This window comes from Kwoniella newhampshirensis, chromosome 6, assembly GCF_039105145.1.
Source record: "Kwoniella newhampshirensis strain CBS 13917 chromosome 6, whole genome shotgun sequence".
NCBI classification, from domain to species: domain Eukaryota; kingdom Fungi; phylum Basidiomycota; class Tremellomycetes; order Tremellales; family Cryptococcaceae; genus Kwoniella; species Kwoniella newhampshirensis.
In genome coordinates, this window is record NC_089960.1 from 1,405,089 (window position 1) to 1,427,755 (window position 22,667).

Consider the following 22,667-nt stretch of genomic DNA (forward strand, 5'->3'; position numbering starts at 1 on the left):
TAATCGAATGATGCATGTCACGTGATCTCATTCGGCACTGTGTCCCGGTTTCCGGTCAACGACGCTTTCTTCATTGCATCTTCCGTTGTCCACGCCTTTACATCTCAATATCTACCTAGGGAGAGCAGGACCCATACACGGAAGTCCCTCATCTCCTGCAGCAAGACCTGTCCAGAAAGCTCTGACAGCTTTCACTCCGCGTGGACTTGCTTGGCTCCCTGCCGGCACCATGAACAACCTGTTCCCCTCCATGGACAACTTCTGGAGTTACGATAACCCCGTCTTCGGTCAAGCAATCTACAAACCCGTCAACAACCCTGATGCGATCTCTCCAATCCTCATCATCTCCATATTCCTCCTGATCGTCACACCTTACACGGTCTTCTTCGTCCTGTTGATCAGAAGAGGTGTCTCGAGACCATCACGACATCGGACGGCCACCGTTTTGGTTCTTGGGGATGTCGGTCGAAGTCCTCGGATGATGTATCATGCCGACAGTCTTTCGAAACACGGTTGGCAGACATTCTTAGTAGGATACGGCGATACACCACCGATACCTAGCTTGTTGGAAAACCCTCTGATCCAGTTGATCAAGTTGGCTCAAGGACCGACATTACTGGGAAAATTACCATGGGTGTTGAGAGCGCCTCTAAGGGTGCTCATTCAGATGTATTCGGTGATCAAGATCTGTATCTGGACGATTCCGTTCAACACGGAGGTACTTTTGGTGCAAAACCCGCCTTCCATACCGACATTGGCATTGGCACAACTCGTCTCGGCCGTGTCGGGATCGAGATTGATCATTGATTGGCACAATACCGGTTACTCGATCTTGAGTATGAGAGTGGGAAAGCGTTCGCCGTTGGTCAAGATTGCTGAGTGGTGTGTGGATCTGTGATCACTTCGCCTAGGAAAGGAAGTAGCATCTCTGACTAGGTACGACGTGGACAGGTTTGAGAAGACGTTTGGTCAAAGCGCTTTTGCCCATCTGTTCGTCACGCGAGCATTGGAGGAGTACCTCGTGCGAGATTGGAACTTGTTGTGAGTGATGAGAGTCCCCTGTCTTTCGTTCGTCTCTTACCTACTGGGAGAAGTCGGCTGACTTGGCTTGACTTGTTACGCAGTGGTCGTACGGCCGTCTTGCACGATCGTCCACCACCCAATTTCCGTCGGACCGAAACGATGATCCAACACGAGCTTTTCAATCGTCTGACTCCTAAACTCTCCCCACCTCTCTCCTCTTCTTCATCATTACCGAACATCGAGGATCCAAACAGTACGCTGTTCACGCAGATCTCCCCATCCAATCTTGCTGTAATCAGAAAAGATCGACCGGCATTGATCGTCTCTTCCACATCGTGGACCGCCGACGAAGATTTCTCATTACTCATCACTGCTCTGGATCACTATCAACTCCAACTGAACTCCAAGTCCAGATCTTCCCTTCTCCCAAAACTACTGGTGATCATTACCGGACTAGGTGCATTACGTCCATCGTTCGAGAAGACCGTTGCGGAAAGAGAAAGAAGTGGAAAATGGAAAGACATTTTCGTCCGGTGTGTTTTTCTGCCAGCAAGAGATTATCCCACTCTCTTGGGATGCGCGGATCTGGGAGTCAGCTTACATAGCAGCTCGTCGGGGAGGGATCTGCCCATGAAAGTGGTGGATATGTTCGGGTGCGGTGTTCCTGTTCTGGCGAGGAAATTCGAGTGTATTGCGGAACTGGTGCAGGAAGATAAGAACGGGTTGATCTTTGAAACTGGGGAGGAGATGGGGTACCAACTGGTGGTGAGTCTGCACTCTCCTCATACTATCTTGTTTGAACAAGGTGACCTTTTCATGATGCTGATCCTTTGTTTCTCTACTTGAACACCACCAGGACGTCCTAACCTCATTCCCTGCTTCTCAAAAGCTCGACAAGCTAAGATCATATTTCGACCCTGCTTCTCCCCATATGCCGAGGCGAAGAGCTACCATGATCGGTGGGAACGAAGAGCTGGATGAATGGAATACGTGGGAAGACAATTGGGACAGGGTAGTGTACGAAGGCATCTTGAGTCCAATTAAGCGATAACGACCAAAGATCATGTATTACTTGCATTCATTCCTTATTACTTTTCGTCCAGGCCCTTTTGTCATCTTGTCCAGGGCAATCCGCTAGTAGTTGATCTAGAAAAGATCGACTTGTTCACTGCCATAGCCCTTAACACCTTTGACTCTACCCTCGAAGCCAAACAAGTCACCTTCATAGGCAACCCAAGCCTTCTTACCGTCGTCCACGCTCTTGCCATCATCATTAAGACCCAACAACTCTTCCAAGTTCTTACTGACCAAATCCAAGGCCGAAGACTTGGTGAACACTTCTGGAGAATTGGCATAGACCCAAGCGGCGTCGTATCTTGTGTTACGAGCTTGCCACTCTTCCTTGATCCCGAGTCCGACTTTGACGCCGCGAGAAGCAAGATACGAAGGTAAGGTTTGGTTTGTGACGGGTGGTCCGGCAAGGAATCGTCGAGAATTCCAATCACCGGGGTAAGATCGTGCAGGAGCGACAATCACACCGATGTCGGCTGCAGCCAGTTCGTCGGCGATCTAGAACAACGATAAGATAATTAGCATATGTGTAAGATACGAGAACGGATCGTAGGCCACAAACTGACCAACCAAGATTCGTCTCCATCCAGGATAGTGATCTTGACCTTGCCTCCTACTTCCTCCTTGAGACGAACTACCGCGGCGATGACATCCGCCTTGGTGGCCATGATCACCAGAGTGAGCTCTCCCTTGGCGGCCTTCTTCATCGCAGCGGTCAACTCAGTGTCTGCACCGGCGACTTCGCCCAGAAGAAGCCTGCGGAGGACGGCGAACTTGGAGGAGACTGAAGACTTGCTGTTATCGATGCTGATGTGCAGGGCCGCAGTCGGGTTTTGGATCGCACCGTCTGCAAGAGGGTGGGGTGCGGCTGGAGAGAATGCGAAGGAGAGACCTGCGAACAGGGAGTTAGACTGAGGAGCGGCTACGATGCTTGTGACACCAGCTCGATAGGCGATGCTATTATGAGTGTACGTATGTCAGCTGCGAAGCTAGATTGTTGTCGGCCAATTGTACTCACAGCTCATCGCGGCCGCCAAACTGAGCACCATCTACAGCACGGACAAGGACACCATCCGTCACCGCGCCGTCATCTGTGAGAATGTCGGGAGCGATCTAAGACTCTCCCAGTCAGTAAGGGTCGTGGACCTCGCTCCTTGGATGGATGAACTCACGCCGTCTTGAGTAGACTTTTCACCTCTAATCTCCATCAACCCAAGGTAACTTCCAACGCTGATCAAGCCTGGTGCGATGCTACCGCCCTTAAGATCGATGACCTCGAAGTCGATACCCTCCTCAACGGCACATTTACCGGCACACGTGATCTCTCCGTTCTGAACGACAACATCTCCTCGACCGTTCTCGAAGATTGATACGTCGAACTTGTCGAAATAGTATGCAGCGACATCCTGGAACAAGATGTTCTTGGCTGATTTTTTCGGTCGAAGATCGGTTTCGCCTCGAGTTGCGATGGTCTCTGCGATCTCCTTGTCCCATTCACCCTCTGGGAAGATCTCCTGAGCTTCTGCAGGCTTCTGGATGACTTGTGGGTTGATGATTTGGGGGATACCGTCAATGTAGGTCTGTTTGGGAGTGGCACCAAGAGCAAGGGGGAAAGAGTCCCAGACGACGATATCGGCATCGTAACCAGGTCGGATGTAACCGAGTCGATGGTCAAGACCCATGGCCTTGGCAGGGTGAGTCGTGACTGATCCGAGTGATTGCGAGAAGTTGAGTCCGTAGTGGTGAGCCTGAAGAACATTATAGTCAGCATGGCCTCAAGGAAGTTATAATCGTCAGGGTGGACTTGCCTGAGAAGCTTCATAAATGAGGTATCGACTGTCCAAAACGGGATGGTCCGACTTCATAATAACTGAAAGACCGTTGTCGGCCAAGATCTTTGGCGCAAATTCAGTAGCGTGGAAGTAGGATTCTCGCTTGTATCTAGCGTTGGTCGCGAAGATGGCAACGGCAGGAGGTGTAGGTCCCCAAGCCTGCTTGACCAGGTCCGTGATAGCCCACAGGGAGTGGGCATGGTGGAATGTGGCGATTGGGAATTGGAACTCGTTGGAGATTCGGACGAGCGCATTGATGTCAACAGGCTCATACGAGTGGATGTTGACCTTGACCTTGCCACGGATGACTTCGGCCAGAGCCTCGTACTCAAGGTTGGTGGGGAACGGCTCGGTCTGGGTTTTTGGTGATTCACACCACCGATCTTGTTCATCCTTGATCTTCTTTCCCTGGGTGTAAGCCTTGCGGTACTTGTAGTATGTGTCCATCCTGGTGTCCGAATACACTCGCGACGGGTTCTCTCCTGAGGCGGACTTGAGATGGATCCATGATCCAGTTCGCTCCCACGACCCATTGCCGTGGGTGTTGATGACATAGGGAGGTTCGACTTGCATCGATTGAGGGGTATTTTCGTATGTCCATCTCGGTTTGAAGGTAAAAGCTTGACCTCCGATGGCACCGGCAGACCCTGGCAAGACAAGCATGGTCGTGATCCCTCCCGCGATGGAGTTGTTGAATGCGAGATCGTGAGCGTTGAAGCCATCGAGAGATCGAAGCCAAGGTTGGGTAGACTCGTGAAGACTGTTGGTGTCGGAGGAACCTTTTAATGAAGGTGCGCTGTCCACACCCTACGCATGCTTCGTTAGTCATCTTGTCACACACATCTCCTTCTTTCCTCTTCCCCCAGAACACTTACCATATGAGAATGAGTATCGACGATACCAGGTGTGACCCAAGCACCGTTGAGTTCGACCTCATCATATTCTTTCCCTCTCACCAATTCCGCCACATCCTCCTCCTTTCCGATCTTTCTCACCACACCACCATCGATGTATACATCTGCCCCGTAAAGGATTTCCGTCCCGTCCGATTCACCCGTCCACACTGTACCGTTCTTCAACCAAGTTGGTTTGGTGCCCTTGACGAACCTATCGCTGTGGGTCCGTTTGGAATCGAAGGGTTTGGGATTGGGTGGAGGTCTCGCAATGATCTCGCATTGTTTGATACCTTCCTCGATGAATTTGGGAAGGGGGCCAGATGGCGGTTTAGGTGATGGGAAAGGGAAGTCGAAATCGAGCTGATGGGTGATGAACGATGTGAGGAGGAGTACCAAGACACCGATAGGGAGGGAGAGAGGATGTTTGTAAAATGGTCGAGATAGTTGACGATCTTTGACAGAATCCGCTTCCTCTTCGACGACAAGAGGAGCTTTCTCCACATCGTTCACTGTGGACGGAAGTCGCGAAGCAGTGTTACGAGCCTGAAGACCCATCTTGATGTATCTCACTGCTTGGGCGTTTTGTTTGAACCAAGGGGGGAAGATGGAAACATGGAGGAGAACGCGGAAATGGTGTGGTTATGTATCGGTTGGATGCGCCAATCACGTCGGCCGTCTCCGAAAGATGGTGTCGCGTGGGCGTCAACGGGTTTTTGGCGGGATCACGCAAGTCTAGTCAAGCTCACGACCAGGTAGCCCCTTCTCGATCGTCTGTAAAGACAGCTGGTGATCGTACAAACTCCACCTAGCCACAGCCACGAGTGCCAGGTCCGGGGGTCACGATCGGAATCATACACCGGCCCGTCGAGTCGATGCCATTCGCCAAGAAGATAACGTATCATACTTCCACACCATTGGCTCGTAGCAATCGTTCATCGCATATTTATACTGTCTCGTCTATGATTCTCACATTACCAAACGATCCAGAATGTCTACCAGGTCATGACGCATAACGTAGCGTCCTCTACTATCATAATTAACGCGCGGGTGTCTGTCATACTTCCTTTCCTTACTCACGTCCACCAAACTGTGACACCAATGTTCACGCACTCATATCCGCATCCATCCATCCAGGTGTATTCGCATCCTTGACGCTAAGCACCTTCCTCTCCGTCCCTGTCATCCCAAGAGTAGCCGAAACACCATCCAGCTTGGCCAGTAACATGGCCGCGCTTTTCTGTGGCGTCGATACGTCCATTCGAGGGGCAAAGGCATTGGTCTGTCTTGAAGACGCCGACAACTCTATCAGATCACCGTTGCCATTTGGCTCTTGTATCGCCACATACTCAGCTTGAACGGGTGTTCGAGTCTCTGATGGATGGTTAAAGGTGACTCCGTCCATCTCGCCATCGGTCGTATCGGAAGTCTCGTCACTCGCCTCTGACATCGCGGGCTGGGTGGAAGCTTCCGAGAAGTTCGTCCGTGCCGAGGTTGACGCAAAGGGGTCTGAAGCAGACGAAGGCAGACCCATACCGTTGAGGTACTTGTCTCCGCTCACAAGTTGCGCAGGTGCAAAGTTGGGCGCTGGTGGCAGATGAGAGGTTTCAGTGGTAAGAATTGGTGAGAGTGGCTTAGGCGGAGCCACAGTGATAGGCGATTGAGGGGCAGAAGCTGTAGATGCAGCTCTTGCTCGCGACCGCTCGGTCTTGAGCGGAGATGGTCTCTGCGCGCTGTTCGCAACGGATGACACCATGCTGTGAGGAGTCGGAGGGAGCGGGATATCTCGGGGACTCGCTGGGAGAGGTACTTCAGAAGGCTTGACCTGGGCAGGGCTCTCTGGCAGCTTGATCATCTCAGGTCTGACCCTTGCACGGCCGCCCGGCGCAGATGATGTTGAGGCTTGAAGACTGCGTTGAGCAGCTGTGTCTGCAGCTGCACGAGTTTTATTGCTTTGAGGTCGGAAGGAAGGGAGAGGCGCTTTCAGGCGGATTTTCTCCTTCTTCGCAGGCGGCAGAGGCACTTGAGACGACACAGTGGGCTTCCTCGCTCCGCTCACCACACGTGCTGGACCTGGTCTTGACACAGGTGGGATTGCGGCTTTGACTGCTGGCTTGGATTCAGACTTCGTGGCCTTGGCTGGAGAAGTAGCAGTTTTTGCCGATACAGTAGCCACTGGTTTGACCGAAGTCGAAGCGGATTCTGCGGCCTTACTTTTGGTAGAGGTGACAATGATAGGAACCTTTGCAGTAGTCGACGTGGCGACGGCGGGCTTCGATATGACCGACGGCGCTGGAGCTGGGTTGCTCACTGATACAGCTCGAGCCGCAGAAGCAGCAGTAGCTGTGGTGAGACTGGTTGGCTTGAAAGGTCGGCGGCTGATTGGAGCGCTGACTGTACGAGCAGTCCTGGCGGGTGGGACGGGAGGTTTACGAGCAGCTGGCGGTTGTCTCGTGGTCGACGGCTTTGTCGTGGCCAAGGTGCTCTTCGCAGTGACAACTTTGGGCCGGGATTGGGCCGGTTTGGGGGGTATGTCGGGGGCATTGGGTATGTCAGGCGCAGATGGTACCTCTTCGGACGTCGTGCTTGCTAAATCAACTCCGGTTGTTGTCGTGGATGACTGTGCGCTACTAACCAGATCAGCGGTCTCGGAAGGGATACCAAGTAAGGTGTCGACAACGGGTCGAGGCTTGTCTGTCGGTACGTCTTCCAGCTTCTTCAATGGAGCTGAAAGCGGACCAGCTGTTTCAAGTTCGGTATCCCGTTCTTCGCCCTGGAACTCAGCTGAAGGCTGCTCCAGCTTCTTTGCAGAATTCCCATCCTCTGGCTGATCCGTCAGCGCGACGGCCTCATGCACAGGCGAGCTGGGTAGCTCGACCTTTGCGGCAATTTCCAGCTCTTTCCTAGATTTCTCTGATTCCTCTGATTCGACCTCCCTTGCTGGAGACGCTGGATAGACTTCGTTCTCCATATCGATCATACCGTCCGACTGCTCTTCCTTGTCGTCCGCCTTGACGTCACCCGAAGCCGATCGGATCAGGACCGGCATAAGCGGTGAATCCACATGTACTGACTGAAGCGGTACCGGGTACTGGGACTTGTGTTCGGCTTCGGTTTCCGAGGATATAGGTTGCCTTTCTTTTGCGATCTGATCTTCCACGTCGACACGCGACTCCTTCTCTTGCTCTGCCGGTCTTTGTCTTGGCATTGTTCTCCCTGCAGCCACTGGTGTCTTCATAGTGGTGTCATCTTCTGCTATCGGACCGACAGGAGCCGTGACCACTCTTCGATGCGCTTGACCAAGTGGAGGAGGCCGTCTACTAATCCCTGCGTGGGCTGCTCGCACCGCACCCCGTAACACGGTCGTCCCACTGGGTGTAACAATCGGATATTCACCGTATGGTGGATCATTGGCACCGTCCTCGTCAGATGGTTGGATGAGTCGTACGATTCTGGCTGGAGGTGCAAAGCGACGAGGTGGTTGAGTCATCTCAGACGGATCGGCGGGAAGCGACATGGTCGACAGCACATTGGTAAGCGCTGGTCGAACAGGTTTTGACAGCGGGTTATACTTTCCAGTTTCGAGATCAATCATCCCGCCGGATACGTGTATTGATGTAAGGATGTTGTGTGATACAGATCGACCATTGCGACCAAGAGTACCCAATGCTCCCATGTCGAACGGTCGACTAGGTCCCGAAGACACTGAACGCGAGAGCATAGGTTGTACAGCGTGGGTTCCTTCCTCCTCGTCCACCTCGTGGTCCTCTACCGGCCCTGACTCCTTTCTTGGCGACTGTCGACGCGAAGGGCCAGCCTCTGTGGGTGCAGGGCGAGTTGGTGGTGCTGCCGGTCTGTGTGGGCGAGAGTTGAGTGCTTGCACTCGGCTGTATTGCGGTTTTGTCACTGTTGCACCCAAAGAGGATGTAGTAGCAGTAGACGCAGGTCGTGATGAAGGTGCAGCAGCAGGACGGGTCGCGGCTCTTAATTTCGATGGGCCTGGTCCGTTCGCTGCTGGGATCTCGAGATATCGCCGAATGGTAGGAGTAAGAGGTGCGGAGAAGCTATCATTCAGTGTCAGCGATGTTCAGCGGCAGGGACCAACCCGGCTTACTCATCGATCCTTTCGGCCCAGATCTCTTGGAACTTCGCCCAAACTCTTCTCCCCGTTTGTCTCACTTCCGGATCTTTGTCTGTCGCCATCTTCTTCACACAGTCTTCCAACATTTTTGCTCCTTTTTTGCCAAAGATCTCCTTTCCCCACTCTTTCATCGCTCTCTCGATCCCGATGGCACAACCTCTTCTACAGCTTGCCGCGTTATCGCTCAAACCCCTCTTCATCTCTGGTAAGATGCCGAAAAGATGACAATGGGTGATGATTGTGATGAAACATTTCTCGGCACGTTTCAAGAAGACTTTATTGGGTCGACCGAGGAGATCGATGAGTGGTTCGAGAAACAGGTTGACGAGTGGTTTGAAATTGCTCGATAGTCGAGGCGCAAAGGTTTGTAACAAGTCTGTGGAAACTCCGGACAGTCTACCTCGATCCGAGAGCATCTATGAAAGGCCCCACCATCAGCTTGGACAGCGAATCAGATAGGGTCTTGCGAGCCTCACTTACACATTTTGCCAATTTCGGTCCTACACCTTTTCTCCCAACACCCTCGATGTACATTTCAAGGTGTTTGTACCCTCCTCCTCTTGTCACCGCCGCAAACCTGATGATGGCTTTCTCAAATTTCTCCCATGTATCTTCTTTCTCTTCAGGTTCCAGTGCATAGGTCAACGTCTCGAGTTCTGCCTGTAGGTGCTGCGGCGTCGGGCACTGTTTGCACAGATCCAAGAGATCAGCCTGTGCCCTGATCACACCAATACTTCAAGCATCTGTGTCTACGCACCGGTATTTTGGCATCTGGAGCGATCGCAGGTGCCATATTGACGTGAGTCACGCGCGATGGTGGAGTGGTGCAAGAGAAACAGGGAATTGAAAGCGCGATCGATCGAATGTTGTAGGAAGAGATAGAGAGAGAGAGAGAATGAGAAAGAAAAGAAACTCGCGTTGATCGAAAGAATGTCAACAAACAAAGACGACGGGATCAAATTCGAACTCGTTGTTACCGGGATCCACGTGGCAGGGAACTACGACAAAAACTTGGGAATCAATTCATTTTGACTCTTTCTATCATTCATCATTCCCATCATCTCTGTCTTGCCTTGAAACACATTCAAACCTACAAACACACACCTGATGAATACAAGGAGATAGCATAGCTCGAACAGAAGATGAGTGGAAACGGTAAAGAGGCAGTCCGTCTCTGCGAACATATCGTCAGACAGGCTTTCGGCCAAGTCGTCTGTGTGAGTGTCTGTTTGGGTCGTTCAGTCCCCTTGGAACCCGCCATCTTTAGGGATTGACTGACAGTGGTGTGAATATGACATAGCGCGTCGCATCCACCCTTCTCAATCGCGGTAGACTCCCGGCACCTACTATAGCTCGACTGGCCGGTCTGCCCCGACCTACAACGTACGCCGCCCTGCTCATCCTCATTCAACACGATCTTGTTCAGTCAAATGGTGCATCGTACAAGGACACGGGAGAAGATGAGCAGTACGAGTTCGGGGTGATGGAGTGTATGATGAGATTGAGATGGGGGAGAATACTAGCTATAACCCATGAGAAGTTAGATGACGTGGTGGGTTCTCATCTCGTCCGTCACGGGAAAGTGGGTTGAAGCTAATGAAAATCACAATTGTCCGCAGGCGCTCGAGGTCGTTCGACAGTTGATGATCTACGGAAAGCTCAAAGTACCCGAGATCATTGCGAGCTGTGGAGGAGGACATAATGCTTTGCGTGAGTATCGTCCTCCAAGTGTCGTCAGATCAAAGCTGATGTATCGCAGGTGCGGTTGCTGTGAACGATGCGATCATCACACTCCTGCGGGGACATTTTCTCCAACCTACACACCCCGAGCTCGCCATTCTCGAGTCTGACCAAGTAGCGAGACGTTATGCTGTGAGTCGATCATGCAATAGCTTTGCTGCAAAGACTGACGGGTCAACATCGTTTAGGCCGGCCGTCGAAGATTAGTAGCCGCAAGGGGCAGCGCCTTGCTTTCTCCCCAAGATCAAAGCAATCTCAACGACGAAGCACAATTTGAGGTACGGCAAGAGAGAGAAGGGCATCGGGATATCCATCGGGTCCTGATACAGAAAGCCAAGGTGGAAAAAGAAAAAAAGAGACGGAAGGGAAAAGCTGTGGAAGAATTCGATTACGAGCTGAAATCTGATATACCGCTTCGCGTCAACTACGATCGATATGGGGTCTTGATCCGGAACGAGTTGATTGTGAAAGCGGCAGAGGATCGATGGAACAAAGGTGCTGGAGTGGTCATGCGTGCAATTCTCGACGCCTCGTTACGAGATACCTCTGTACTTCGAGATGATCGAACACACGATGCGGTCGGACCTGTCGAGATCATGGATAGGATACCGAATACGGATTATCCGCTCTTACTTGCCGGTCTCGGGGTCAGTACGAAAACGGCAGTGTCGGATCTCGTTAGACATTATCTCAACTTGTTGGCAGGAGAGGATCAGATGGTCGGAGCGGGCGGAGTCTTTTTACAAAAAGAAGGAACGACTAATCCCGGTTATCAGGTGGAATTGGAGGCAATCTGCCGCAGGTTGAGAGAGACCATGTTGACCGAATTAGTCAGGCAGAAATTGGGAGACAAGGCGGCGAGGGTTTTGACGGTGGTATCCAAGTCGAGCAAGGTGTTTGAGACGACTGTGAGTATGCGAGCTTGACACCGCAGATACACCTCGGTCAATTTGACTGATTTCGCTCTGATTACCAGGTACGAGATTGTGCGATGGTACCACTGAAAGAAGCTCGTCGACTTCTCGCCGAACTCCAACGACTATCTCTTGTCGAGACGCAAGAAGTGCCCAAAACCGGTGCCAAGTCCCGAATGGGTCTTCCCTCCTCTATGGAATATCATCTTTGGGCTGTCGACCTGCCGCGGGTTTACGGCGTGCTTCTCACAGGAGTGTACAAGACATTAGGCAATGTAATGCAGAGAAAAGCGAAAGAAGTGGAGAGGAGGAAGTTGCCCTTGGCACGAGAAGCGAGGGTTCTGGGACAAGAAGGTGGGAGAGGGTTGTTGCAATTGAAAGATCAGGAAGATCTGGCGGATCTGGACGATGCGTTGAACAAGTTGAGCTTGGCAGAGACGAGGAGTGAATTGGTGGTGTTCATATTGAGAGATCTGCCAGGATGGCCTGGGCAGAGGTAGTAGGAGTGGGATATACGACATGCATGAAGTGCTACGCCGATTATTTGCGAGATGGGGTGTCTTGGACTTGAGCGAGTGTTTTCGAACATACGATAGAAGGATCACGTACGACCATACAAGCCATCACATTCAGCTACAGCTACAGACGGCAATCTTATTTCAATCTTTCTTCTATCGCTCTTCCTACTAATCCAGCCACGATCCATCCCGCCAAGACCGTCACTGTCGTTTCCCACGGTTTGGTCGGCAAGAGGACTCTCAATCCGAACCCAGCACTCATACCACCTAACAGTCTGGTCCCTGCCCATATCCTATCTGTCCCTTTCCACATATTGACTGCCACACATCCCACATCCACAAGTTCCGGAGGGACGGAGAAAGGAAGTGAAAGAAGGGTAAGGAGAGGTGTCGAGGTCGAGCCGGTATGAGAAGACAAGGGGAGATGTTGATGTCGATGGAAGGCAGCAGGAGGAGGGGGAGGGGGATGGGGAGGTGTGTACCATATTGAGAGGATCAATCGGAGAAGAAGGGGAAGAAGGGAAGTGTAGAGGAGTGTAAGTGGTATTAGGCGTGGTCTGCAAACAATACGCACACGACAGGTCAGCTTTTTAAATGATATTTTAGTCATCACAGATCGAATCGGTATCAGGAATCAAGAGTCTGAGGAGACGCAACGGACGCACAAGAAGTTCACTTTCCGTCCATCTGGATCGGCTAGCTTGGCATCCATAGGCCGAGACCCAGAAGGGGGATACCATCCCTCCCATCTCAAAACGAGCAAGACCATTCCCATCGTAGTAAGATGTTGTGCCAATCCTTCTATCACCACGGCTCCTATCGTTCTCATCACTTTCAACACATCTAGACCAAGATCCAGAGTTGAGTCCGAGTTGGAATTCGACGGTAAGATTCGGGCAGCCGTTTCCGCCAAGACACTTATCGTTGCTAACACCCATAAATCCTCTATCAATCTCCTCTTCCTCGCGACATCTCCCTCTCGTCGCAACATATCTCTCTTGGTACGACTTGTGCTGGTCGCATCGGTCCTGATGTCGGTCTCGGTCTCGGTCTCGGTCACGCCAGCGTTGGCGTTGGCGTTGGCGTAGGCGCTGGGACTCGCATCTAAAGGTGGTGATCCTCTGTTGAAAAGTAGATGGAGGAATACTCTAGGTTTCAACAAGATCAGGTCGAGGAGTATTACAAGGTCCGGATGTTCGATCAACGGATCGCTGAATCGATCGCATCGAGGCTGTAGTAGTCGAGATCACAAAACAAAATCAGACATCATTCATTCATTCATTCTTTCCTTTTTTCCAATTTCCTACAAAAGGATCACCACTCCGAACGAAAGCGACGACAAAACTCACACAGACACCCAGTCGGATATTCGATTTCGTCTTGTACGTCGTATATACGTGATCGACAGGAAAAGCACAATTCGTGCATACTGGCATGGTGCGTGGTCGACTCGATAATCGTTATCGTCCCATTATCACACTGCTCCTCATCTCGTGGTCAGAGTGTACGATGTCCAAGACAATCCCGAAGTCAAGCGTAGGTCATTTCACCCAAAACAACAACAATAACCATCCAGTCATGTCGTCACGACTTTTCTGCTTGCAACCACTCCGGCAACTCTTCGACCCATGCAAATGATGAAACCTGCCACCGCAATTCGGGCCTACCTCGCACCAGGCCACATGATACGATGCATCATCGTCATCATCCTCATCATCAACTATGAATGTCCATGTGTGTATGTGATGAGAAGCCGTGTTCTTCAACCTTTTCCTATCGACTCGAATGTCCACATTCCCTTCGTCCAACGCTTGATATATAGGCAACACAAACATGCGAGAATTAAGTATATAGAGAAAAGTCCATTTTCACGCCACATGAAGCATATGAGAGAAAAGTCCGTAACGAGACTATTGTATGGTCATGACAAATTGAAAAAGGGTCGAAACGAAAAAGCGACTGAGTGATAGTCAACCATATATGCAATAAGAGGTTCAATGCTAGAGATATGAGGAAAGGGGGACAATGCAATGGGAACTGTTGGATGTTGAGCTACGAATCACGAGCGGGATATTGTCCTCGTTCATCATGATAAAAGAGCGAAACATGAGACAACACCGATCAGAACAGAACTGACGCCGGCGACCGCAGCTTGCAATCCGGCTGATGAGGAGCCTGAACCACCAGACGAGCTGGCACTGGAGCCGCGGCCGGTCTCCGAAGGCGAAGCAGTAGCGGATACTGCCAAAACAGTATTGGAGGGTAGTGCAGCGTTCGTTGTGGTAGGCTGAGTACCGAGTTGACCAGTACCAATCATGACGAACTGCGGGACGCATATCAGTCAAATCGTCACAAACAAAAAAAAAGTATGTGTCACTCACCTCTCCCTCGGCTGGGACGCCATTCACCACGACGAACAGCATCGCCGGTCCAGGCTGAAAGAGAGTAGGACCGGGGTTACCGGGAAGCTGAGACACGTGCAAGGTTGCGTTGCCGGTGTTCATGTCGATAGTGTATGAAGTCTCCAGCTCGAGCAGTTTCTGTCCGAACCCAATGGCGTGGGTGTTGAAACCACCTCGGATAAGGACGACTTTGGTGTTCTGAACGGTCGCCTCGTCGGTCCCAGTCATGGTCAGATCGAAAGAAGCACCACCGTACGAGAGATTGGCGGGCGCGCCAGAGTAAGTGGGTCGCACCTCATTGTAGTACCAGGGATACCACCTCTCGGCGTCGGTACGAGTTCGCCATTGATCGTTGGTGAAATCCGCGTTGGGATTGGAACCGGCGATGAAAATACTACCATCAGGAAGAAGCACAGCGGTGGAGTGGTACATTCGCTCATTGTCGCTGGCCACAAGACCAGTTCTGTTCCATCGTCCACCGGCGGGAGCATTGGGATTGTAGATAGCGGGCATATAGACGGGAGCTTGACCGTATGATTCTGATCGGCAAAGAGGTCAGCTGATGATTCACAAGTCGAAACATTGTCACTCACGGCCAACACTGTAACGGTCATTACCGTAGCCGGCAGTTCCCATACCAACACCGTTACCCATCCAGAAGGTCTGATCAGGAAGCATGACGAATTGTCCCATACTTCTGCCCTCAAACATGAAGTCATCGTCGACGTACTGCGGGTTGGGATCGTCTGGGTTGATTCGCACACAAGTGTTGTCCGCGGGCACCGCAGTCACGTTGTAACCAGCAGTTCCGTCGTTACCCCATTGAGGTGGGTTAGACCCGCCGCAGAACAAGAGAGTGACAGTATAGTTGTTGGCAGGAGTGAGAGGAAGCATGGCGGTCGCAGCTGAGCCTGGGTATACACGGGTAGCGTGGGGCATGTCGGGAAGATTTGTGACCTCTTGAGTGTGGTAATCGTAAAGGATGGTTTTCCGGTTCGCTTGCATGAAAAGCAGACCGGAAGGCAGCAACCATGTCAAGGCGTAGAGGTTGACTGGAAGAGTATCAGACAGGAATTGAAGGTTGACGGGGTCATTGTCACGAGGAGGGAAGAACTCGTAGGTAGGGTTATCTTGAGCGACAGTGTTGACGTAACCACCATTCTTGTCACCACCAATGATGATCAATGATCCGTCTTCGAGCTCTTCAACCATGGGATACCACCGTCGTCCGGTCATTTGTAGCCATCCTCCAGTGTCCTGTGCTGTGGAATAACTGGTTGATCCTTGGATGTATTCGCATGACTCGTCGGTACAAGGGTTGAGCATTCGGATAGCTGTTCCACCGTCGGTGTCTGCGTATGCACCTTCGCCGGTGGTCGCTATTCCATCGGTTGTCACGGCTGCGTATGGTCGTCAGCTTTGAACCTGATCATCACAAAAATGTGCACTTACGCTGATTTCCACCGAACACTACCCACGTTCCGTTACCCATCACAGCACCTCCAGCACAGAAGGTATTTGAGAACACGTCCATCGTACGGTCTGGATGATGTCCCACATCAGCTTGGTCGTCTGCAGCAGTCGCTCCATCACTCACATTGGTTTGTGTGATAATCGTACTCAACAGCCCAGGCGGGATGTGTACCAAACTCTCCGTTGATAATGACCGGGTTGTTCTCAGATTTGTCAAGAATGTAGATCTTCTTGTTGTTGCCCACGAACATCTACGAAATGCTCCGCGATCAGCGTCCAAGCCTTCGAACCGTATACAACGGTGAACAACGGAGGCTAGGAGGACTTACCATTTGAGCACTGATACCGGTATCTCCCACCGCCTCGAAATTGAGCGGTGTTACGGTCCCGTTAGGATCCCGCTTGCTTATTGACCATTCTGATGTGGGGTTTCCGATGGGTGGTGAAGGGAAAGCGGATGCAAGGGCGAGCAGAGGAAGAAGGGATAACAGTGATGTAAAGTTGATGGATGTCATAGTGCAGGTCCCGTCGAAAAAGATTACAGTCACTGGTTACAATCCAGACTCTGTTGTGTGAAAGAGAAAGATAGCAATTCGAGGATAGAACAAACTGCGGACTGTTTGGTGCAAGGCGGAACTGAAAGGAAGGTTGGAGGGTTGAAGAAGACGAAAGGAAAGTGCCTAAGGGTGTTGAATTGGTCTGTTGTCGAGCGAGGAGTGGCGAAAAGGGTCAAAAGATGTGAGAGTGGCCGTTGGGATAAGGATATAGTTCAGGAATGGGTGGCAAGGTGGAATGAGGTCGTTCGTTGTGATGATCGCGCAAGTAAGGTTAGACGAAGGGACAAAGCGTAAAAAGTCAGTGATGTTACTCTTGTTGAAAGGCAGATTGGGAAACGGTTAGAAAGATGATGGACTGAAATATGAGGGGGCGGAAATGACAAGTGTGCGGAGACCACCTTGCGTCGAGTGCGTGAATCACACTGATGCTTCTTCGCGGAGAGGAGATGATGATGAGAGATCGGAAGACGTATGATGGCAAAAACGAAATTGCGATGGAGAGAGGAATGTGACCGGTCAAACCGAAACCCAAAAAAGACCTACGACTACTTATGATGTCGATCGGTCGAGAACGAACGAAAACTGTGACTCACGAAATCGAACTACCTCTCTCTCTCTCGACCGCAACGAGATTGGAATCTTGACCGATCTGATCTCACAAGGTCGCGAAAGGTTGAAGGTTGCAAGGATGAAAAGTGAAAGACGACGAAGAGATGGATAGATGCAAAGTCGACTTTGACTTGTGGTTGTGTTTTTGGCTTTGTGTAGGAATCACGTTTGTCGATTCCCGTTATTCAGAAGAGGAAGAAAAAAGACGTCCAAGGGAGCACGAGACGAAGATACAGGGGAGGAGAGTGCGTGCTGTGCTGCTTGGAATTCCAAGGGAGACGATTATGTTATGTTATGTTATAAATATTGATGGGTGCTATGTATGCTGTGCAGAAAGTGCGATTGATCCCGTCCCGATTCCAACGTTGCTTGGGGGTGTGTTGTTGTCGTTGTTGGTCCGCGGGAATGGAGAATGGAGGATGGAGAATGTGGGAAGGAGTCAAAGATACTGTTCGGACGAAGCAACGGGGATGGGAAAGCGTCAATCACAAGACAAGCAGAGTTTGAGATGGACGGATAGGAAAGGAAGGGAAAAGAAAGGAAGGGACTGCTGCTACGGACTGAGGAATGATGAATGACAAGCAATCGTAACGAAAACGAGGCGATGCTGGTGTTTCGTTATTTATTTTTCTGTCTGTTGCGGTAGAACCCATTCCTTTCCCCCGGCGTCTACTAGATTAGGGTCAGCTCTAATAAGGGTCATCTCCCTCTCTTTTCGTCCCTGATTCTGGCTATCGGGTGTCGCTGTAGTGTCAGGTCTGCGGTATTTGATTCTTCTGATGACGCATTACAAGGGGGAATTACAGACTACTACTAATAGGATATATCCGTACACAACAGAAACACGTTGTTAGCTTTAGATGACTCCTTTTGATGAGACCATTGGTACCGTTGGCCACCGACGCATTCAGATGTCAACATCGTAAAGATCCTTCAAACAGTCAAGACGATTCAGATCTGATCATTCTTATAATAGACATGTATTGTTTGTTTGTTCGGCTGTGTTCAGATCTGTTCCGCCGGGAAGCCATCTCGTCGCGTCGCGCCGCACATGTATGGATACGATTGAAAGCGAACACTGCCGCTCGGCCATCCAAGGGGTGATGGATTGCGAATGGGTCAGTTCCGGATCTGCCCACCGCAGATCATGCATCCCACAGCTTCAAGCAGGCCGGAAAATTCTCGTCCACCGTGTGTGTACAATCATACGCCGAGCTGATCATACTTCTTTGCGTGTCCAATTCCCCTTCTACGACGCATTCGAAGATTTCCATCGAGGTGCCCCTCCGAAATCGAAGCGGAACACGGGAACACAGTGTAGGGTCGTCACTGGCCAGGGACAGAACGAACGGAATTTCCGAGCAGCCGGGTACATGTAGGCACCCTTTTCGTTTCTGCAAGCTGCATGAGCGAGCAGAGGGTGCATGAGTTCCGTTTCATGCAATGAGTAGTGGTAGCAGTAGCATCAAAGATGCCTGAGGGATTCAGAGCTGCCGTTCTGCATCATACATACAATGAAGATTCACCGACACTATGATCTGAGCTGGGCCTATCCATACATCCAACCACATCCCATTTGTTGGCCCGCTGTGATCAATCAAGCAAAGAATCTGATCCGTCCATCTACAGCTGTAGATCGCCATCGATGTCACCTACGTACTCTCCTCCTGCGGGACCGAGACCTTATCCCAGCCTAAATATAACTGTTTCTGCTGATCGTACGAATGAATGCCTTAGACCCGTTGGTGCACTCCTATCGCAAGCCTTCTACCTCGCCATCTCTCATGCACCGCCACAGCAAGCATCCTCATCTGGCTCCAACGGTCTGCGCAAATCGTAATATGCTATGCGTTACATCACATGTCCTCAAGGACACGCTGCGAAATGACTCATCCTAATCATCCTCAATATCCATAGTTGACCCTTCGCCGACTTCCTCCCCATCATACACGACCTCTGTCTGATCCCTCTTTGCGCCAGCCAGGGACGTCGTGAACGAAGTTGACGTAGAGGCAATATCGACCACAGCTCCTGGTGGATGGATGATGCTTTCCCCACCCGCATCTTCCAGGGTCGCCGGGTCCAGCTCGACAGGTAACGGACCGAATATCGCGTTTCCCTACGCGCGACAAACGAGTCAAAACATCAGCTTCCATACGCCTTTGTTGCCAAGAAGATAACAGGTCACCTTCGGTACAGCAAATGGATCCAAGCCTCTATCTCCTAACTGTCCAGGTAGACCGGGCAATGTGGTCGGATCAAGACTCTCCATCTGTTCCCTCAAACCCATCTCCAATAACACGGTCCCCATGGGATCTTGGGAACCCAGACTCAACGCTTGGTGATACACTTTGATGGCCTCACGTATATCTCCGCGTAGTTGCCATATCATCCCCAGACTGGCATACGCTGTCGCGTTTGTAGGGTCCAGACGCATACATTGACGGTAGTTGTGCTCGGCTCTATCGTAGTTCCTAGTCGAAGCACAGGTTCGTCAGCCAAAGTGTATCCTGTCTGCAATCTGCGCATGGACCCACTTTATATTGCGATAGGCATGGCCCAGATTACAGTAAGTCACAGCCCAGATCGACTTGACGCCCTGCATGTCCCATGAGGCTCTTAATGCTTTTCTGAAATAGCTTGCGGCTTGTTCGTAGCTAAGTCTTGATTCAGCCTTGGTTGCACGGTACATGTTCACAGACCTTACAGCGCTGCTTCGTCGATAAACTACTCACTCTTCCTTGTTGTAAGCAACAACACCTAGCTCGTTCAGCAGTAAGGGATCAGACGCATTGATGACCTCTGCGGCTCTGAAATACTCTTCGGCAAGGTGCGACGCGCTGAGCTGAAGGTGTTCCATTCCGATGAACAACAGTGGAAGATGAGATCTGAGGCGAAAGACGAGATTGGTCAGCTGTTCGTCAGGCGAAGGAACTATCCTTCTGCTGGGTTTGACTCACCCTTGGAACAATCTTGCCGAAGTGGAGTACGCCGTGATGGCATGGTCGTGCTCACCCTCGTACGCAAAGGAGTGGGCGAAGGCAATCCAAGCAGGAGCAAACCTCGAATCAATGAGATTGGCCTTGCTAACAACGTCGAATGATCGATCAGCGATCGTGCTCATGATCCGTGGCTGCACGCTTACCTGAAATATCGTCTCGCCTCCGCCCAGCGCTTTCCCGAGAAATACCACAATCCCACAGCATACCAAGTCGTGGCCGCTTGCGGGTCTTGCTCCACAAGATCATGGGCCAGCATGAAGAGGCTAGACCGTAACCGATGAATGTGATGCATACAGGCGAGGTGGAGAGGGAGCGCCGTGGGATGACCTGGTATTCGTGCGAGAATCCTGAAGAGAGGTGATTTATTTGTCAGCCTCAAGTCGCAGCAAAACGAATGCGGCTCACTTTGAAGTCACAACGAAACATTCTTCCCACTTGTACTTCCCGTACAGTTCATCCGCGAGGCCCACAAGGACGTCACAGTTCTCCCCAAGACCGTATCGCTGCGTCAATGCTTCTCGAGCTTCGGTGACTTCTCGCACGTGCGTCTCCTGCAGTGTCGTCTCGTCAGTGCCGCAGCGTTGATCAAAAGTCCACACTTACTTTCTTCAGCTTGGTCATATACATCATTTTGACGAAGTTCGCGTCACCTTCTGATAATTGCTTGCGATATGACAATCCTTGGACAAACTCCCATTCTAGAAGACATTAGCGGAATTGGGCCCTTTCGGTATCACTCACCCTCCTTCTCGGACATCATACCACCTTCAACCAGTTCCCGAAACGCTTCGTAATTCTTCACGTCCAACATGAGCGCTTCCATGAACGATTCTTTGGCAAGCGCGAATGAGGACAATCGAAGATGAAGAAGTGCTCGGAGATGACATATTGAGGAGTGAAGCTGATACGGTTCAGATAATCGATCAGCTTTCATGGCGAAGCGAAGCCTATCGAGAGACTCACTTTGATGCCCTCGTCTTGACTCGGCTGATCGGGCCCTGGGTCTATACCTTGATGTGTCATTTCAGCGATTCAGTGCTACGACGATCTTCTCCCGTACATACCTGTCTCCCTGAACGGATTTGACTCTCCCAGAAGCTCGAGGGCTTCGTGATATTTCTCCTGATGCACCTTCACCCAAGCTGTCAGCGTCCCCCATGTAGCGGTCTGATGATGGAGCTTACCAGACATTGTGCTGCCAAATATCGACATGCCAAACTTTCATCCACCAGTCTTCGTCCCATGGCATTTTCGCTCACACCGTTTGATCCTTCTCCGAATCCTGCAGCACCGCTGTTATGATCGCTGTGGCCATGTCCGTTCATTACCTCGTCCTCATCCTCTGATCTGCCTTTGCCCTCGTCTATGTCTCGTGGCGGTAGCGGCTTTCTCGGTGGTGGAGGTAGAGCATCGGTAAGGAGTCTTTCTGCACGAAGATAATGACCGGTGAGAAAGTGTGTCTGGGCAAGCCAGAAGGCGTCGTTGGGATCCGCTGCAGATCCAAGTCAGCTCGGTCTCTTCAAGCTCGTGACTACTCCAGCTCACCTGTCCAGCTAAGGATCTTGTCTCCCCAAAAAGCCGCTGTCTCATAGAGGTGCTGCATGATAGCGTCGTGCCTCCATAAGCGCATGGAATCAACCATGCTCCACGTTCTACCCTCCTCCTCAGTGTCTTCTTCGCTTTCTTCTTCATTCCTTACAGTACCTTGAACACGCTTCCTGGGCGATGTCCGTCTCGATCTTACTCTCTCTCGTGCGGGAGACTCCTCGCCCAACCTAGATCTCACTCGTGTAGTTGCCAAGCCATCAATGCCATGACCATTCGTCCTCCTCCCTGCCTCTCCCATATCAGGGATGAACGTCCTCGAGCCACTGCTCGTCCTTCCTGATCCGCTCGGACTGGGTCTCACCCGAGGCGAGACCTGTCCCATCCCTCTGTTTCCTTGTTCTGCCGCATGACTCAGTGCTGCCGAAGAGAGGAAGGTGAGGTTTGACGGCTTTGCTCTTCGTGCAGGATGGGAGAATGAGAAGCTCGCTTCGGAATTCTCTAGCGAGACATCGCCCGGCGGTGCGTCGACGAGTGCGGTAGGGGCGAATGAGAACGAATTGGACAGGGATGAACGGGCAGGCAGGCGACGATGATGACGAGAGGTGGATGGAACGGGCGTGAACTGTATAGGAGGTGGGTTGGGGGATGCAGGATTGGGAGGTGTGAACATTGGCGGGATATCGAGGCGAGACCCTGGCCCCTCTGGATGAAACGAGTGAGGAAATGACAGAGGTGGTGATAGCATTGAATATCCTACACCGTTGTCATGAAATCAGACCTCGACGCGATCTGAATCCCACACGGAGAGAAAGCAAATGGCCGGGATCAAATAAGCTGTTTGAACATCAACCCTCTCTTACGTAACCGGTACCTGATCGGAGCAAATGCTACGCTGTGTGTGGGTTGAGGTTGACGACGCTCAATAATAATATCCTATTACTGGA

General features: G+C 51.4%; 7 protein-coding genes across 7 annotated transcripts; 2 read left to right on the top strand and 5 right to left on the bottom strand.

The window, feature by feature from the left end:
- Positions 1-229: 229 nt before the first annotated feature.
- On the top strand, positions 230-2,074 carry IAR55_003680 (uncharacterized protein; the record flags this gene model as incomplete). The annotated part of the gene is made up of 4 exons (XM_066946787.1): positions 230-882; positions 952-1,041; positions 1,125-1,788; positions 1,880-2,074. 4 exons carry the CDS (start codon positions 230-232, stop codon positions 2,072-2,074), a joined length of 1,602 nt encoding a protein of 533 aa, XP_066803179.1.
- Positions 2,075-2,169: 95 nt separating this feature from the next.
- Positions 2,170-5,377, bottom strand: IAR55_003681 (uncharacterized protein; the record flags this gene model as incomplete). The annotated part of the gene is made up of 6 exons (XM_066946788.1): positions 2,170-2,592; positions 2,661-3,051; positions 3,113-3,207; positions 3,267-3,842; positions 3,903-4,733; positions 4,802-5,377. 6 exons carry the CDS (start codon positions 5,375-5,377, stop codon positions 2,170-2,172), a joined length of 2,892 nt encoding a protein of 963 aa, XP_066803180.1.
- Positions 5,378-5,924: 547 nt separating this feature from the next.
- Positions 5,925-9,753, bottom strand: IAR55_003682 (uncharacterized protein; the record flags this gene model as incomplete). Its single annotated transcript, XM_066946789.1, has 4 exons — positions 5,925-8,883; positions 8,934-9,376; positions 9,441-9,644; positions 9,718-9,753. The coding sequence occupies 4 exons, from the start codon at positions 9,751-9,753 to the stop codon at positions 5,925-5,927; spliced, it is 3,642 nt and encodes a 1,213-aa protein (XP_066803181.1).
- A 349-nt stretch (positions 9,754-10,102) lies between these two features.
- Positions 10,103-12,114, top strand: IAR55_003683 (uncharacterized protein; the record flags this gene model as incomplete). Its single annotated transcript, XM_066946790.1, has 6 exons — positions 10,103-10,177; positions 10,261-10,512; positions 10,580-10,670; positions 10,720-10,832; positions 10,889-11,608; positions 11,677-12,114. The coding sequence occupies 6 exons, from the start codon at positions 10,103-10,105 to the stop codon at positions 12,112-12,114; spliced, it is 1,689 nt and encodes a 562-aa protein (XP_066803182.1).
- Positions 12,115-12,268: 154 nt separating this feature from the next.
- IAR55_003684 (uncharacterized protein) lies at positions 12,269-13,568 on the bottom strand (the record flags this gene model as incomplete). The annotated part of the gene is made up of 3 exons (XM_066946791.1): positions 12,269-12,689; positions 12,798-13,363; positions 13,482-13,568. The coding sequence occupies 3 exons, from the start codon at positions 13,566-13,568 to the stop codon at positions 12,269-12,271; spliced, it is 1,074 nt and encodes a 357-aa protein (XP_066803183.1).
- Positions 13,569-14,218: 650 nt separating this feature from the next.
- On the bottom strand, positions 14,219-16,522 carry IAR55_003685 (uncharacterized protein; the record flags this gene model as incomplete). Its single annotated transcript, XM_066946792.1, has 6 exons — positions 14,219-14,455; positions 14,514-15,073; positions 15,128-15,934; positions 15,987-16,076; positions 16,132-16,258; positions 16,337-16,522. The coding sequence occupies 6 exons, from the start codon at positions 16,520-16,522 to the stop codon at positions 14,219-14,221; spliced, it is 2,007 nt and encodes a 668-aa protein (XP_066803184.1).
- Positions 16,523-19,067: 2,545 nt separating this feature from the next.
- IAR55_003686 (uncharacterized protein) lies at positions 19,068-22,393 on the bottom strand (the record flags this gene model as incomplete). The annotated part of the gene is made up of 13 exons (XM_066946793.1): positions 19,068-19,292; positions 19,362-19,647; positions 19,711-19,830; positions 19,909-20,061; positions 20,134-20,259; positions 20,319-20,522; positions 20,581-20,726; positions 20,779-20,873; positions 20,917-21,076; positions 21,139-21,185; positions 21,240-21,306; positions 21,360-21,667; positions 21,721-22,393. 13 exons carry the CDS (start codon positions 22,391-22,393, stop codon positions 19,068-19,070), a joined length of 2,610 nt encoding a protein of 869 aa, XP_066803185.1.
- Positions 22,394-22,667: the final 274 nt, after the last annotated feature.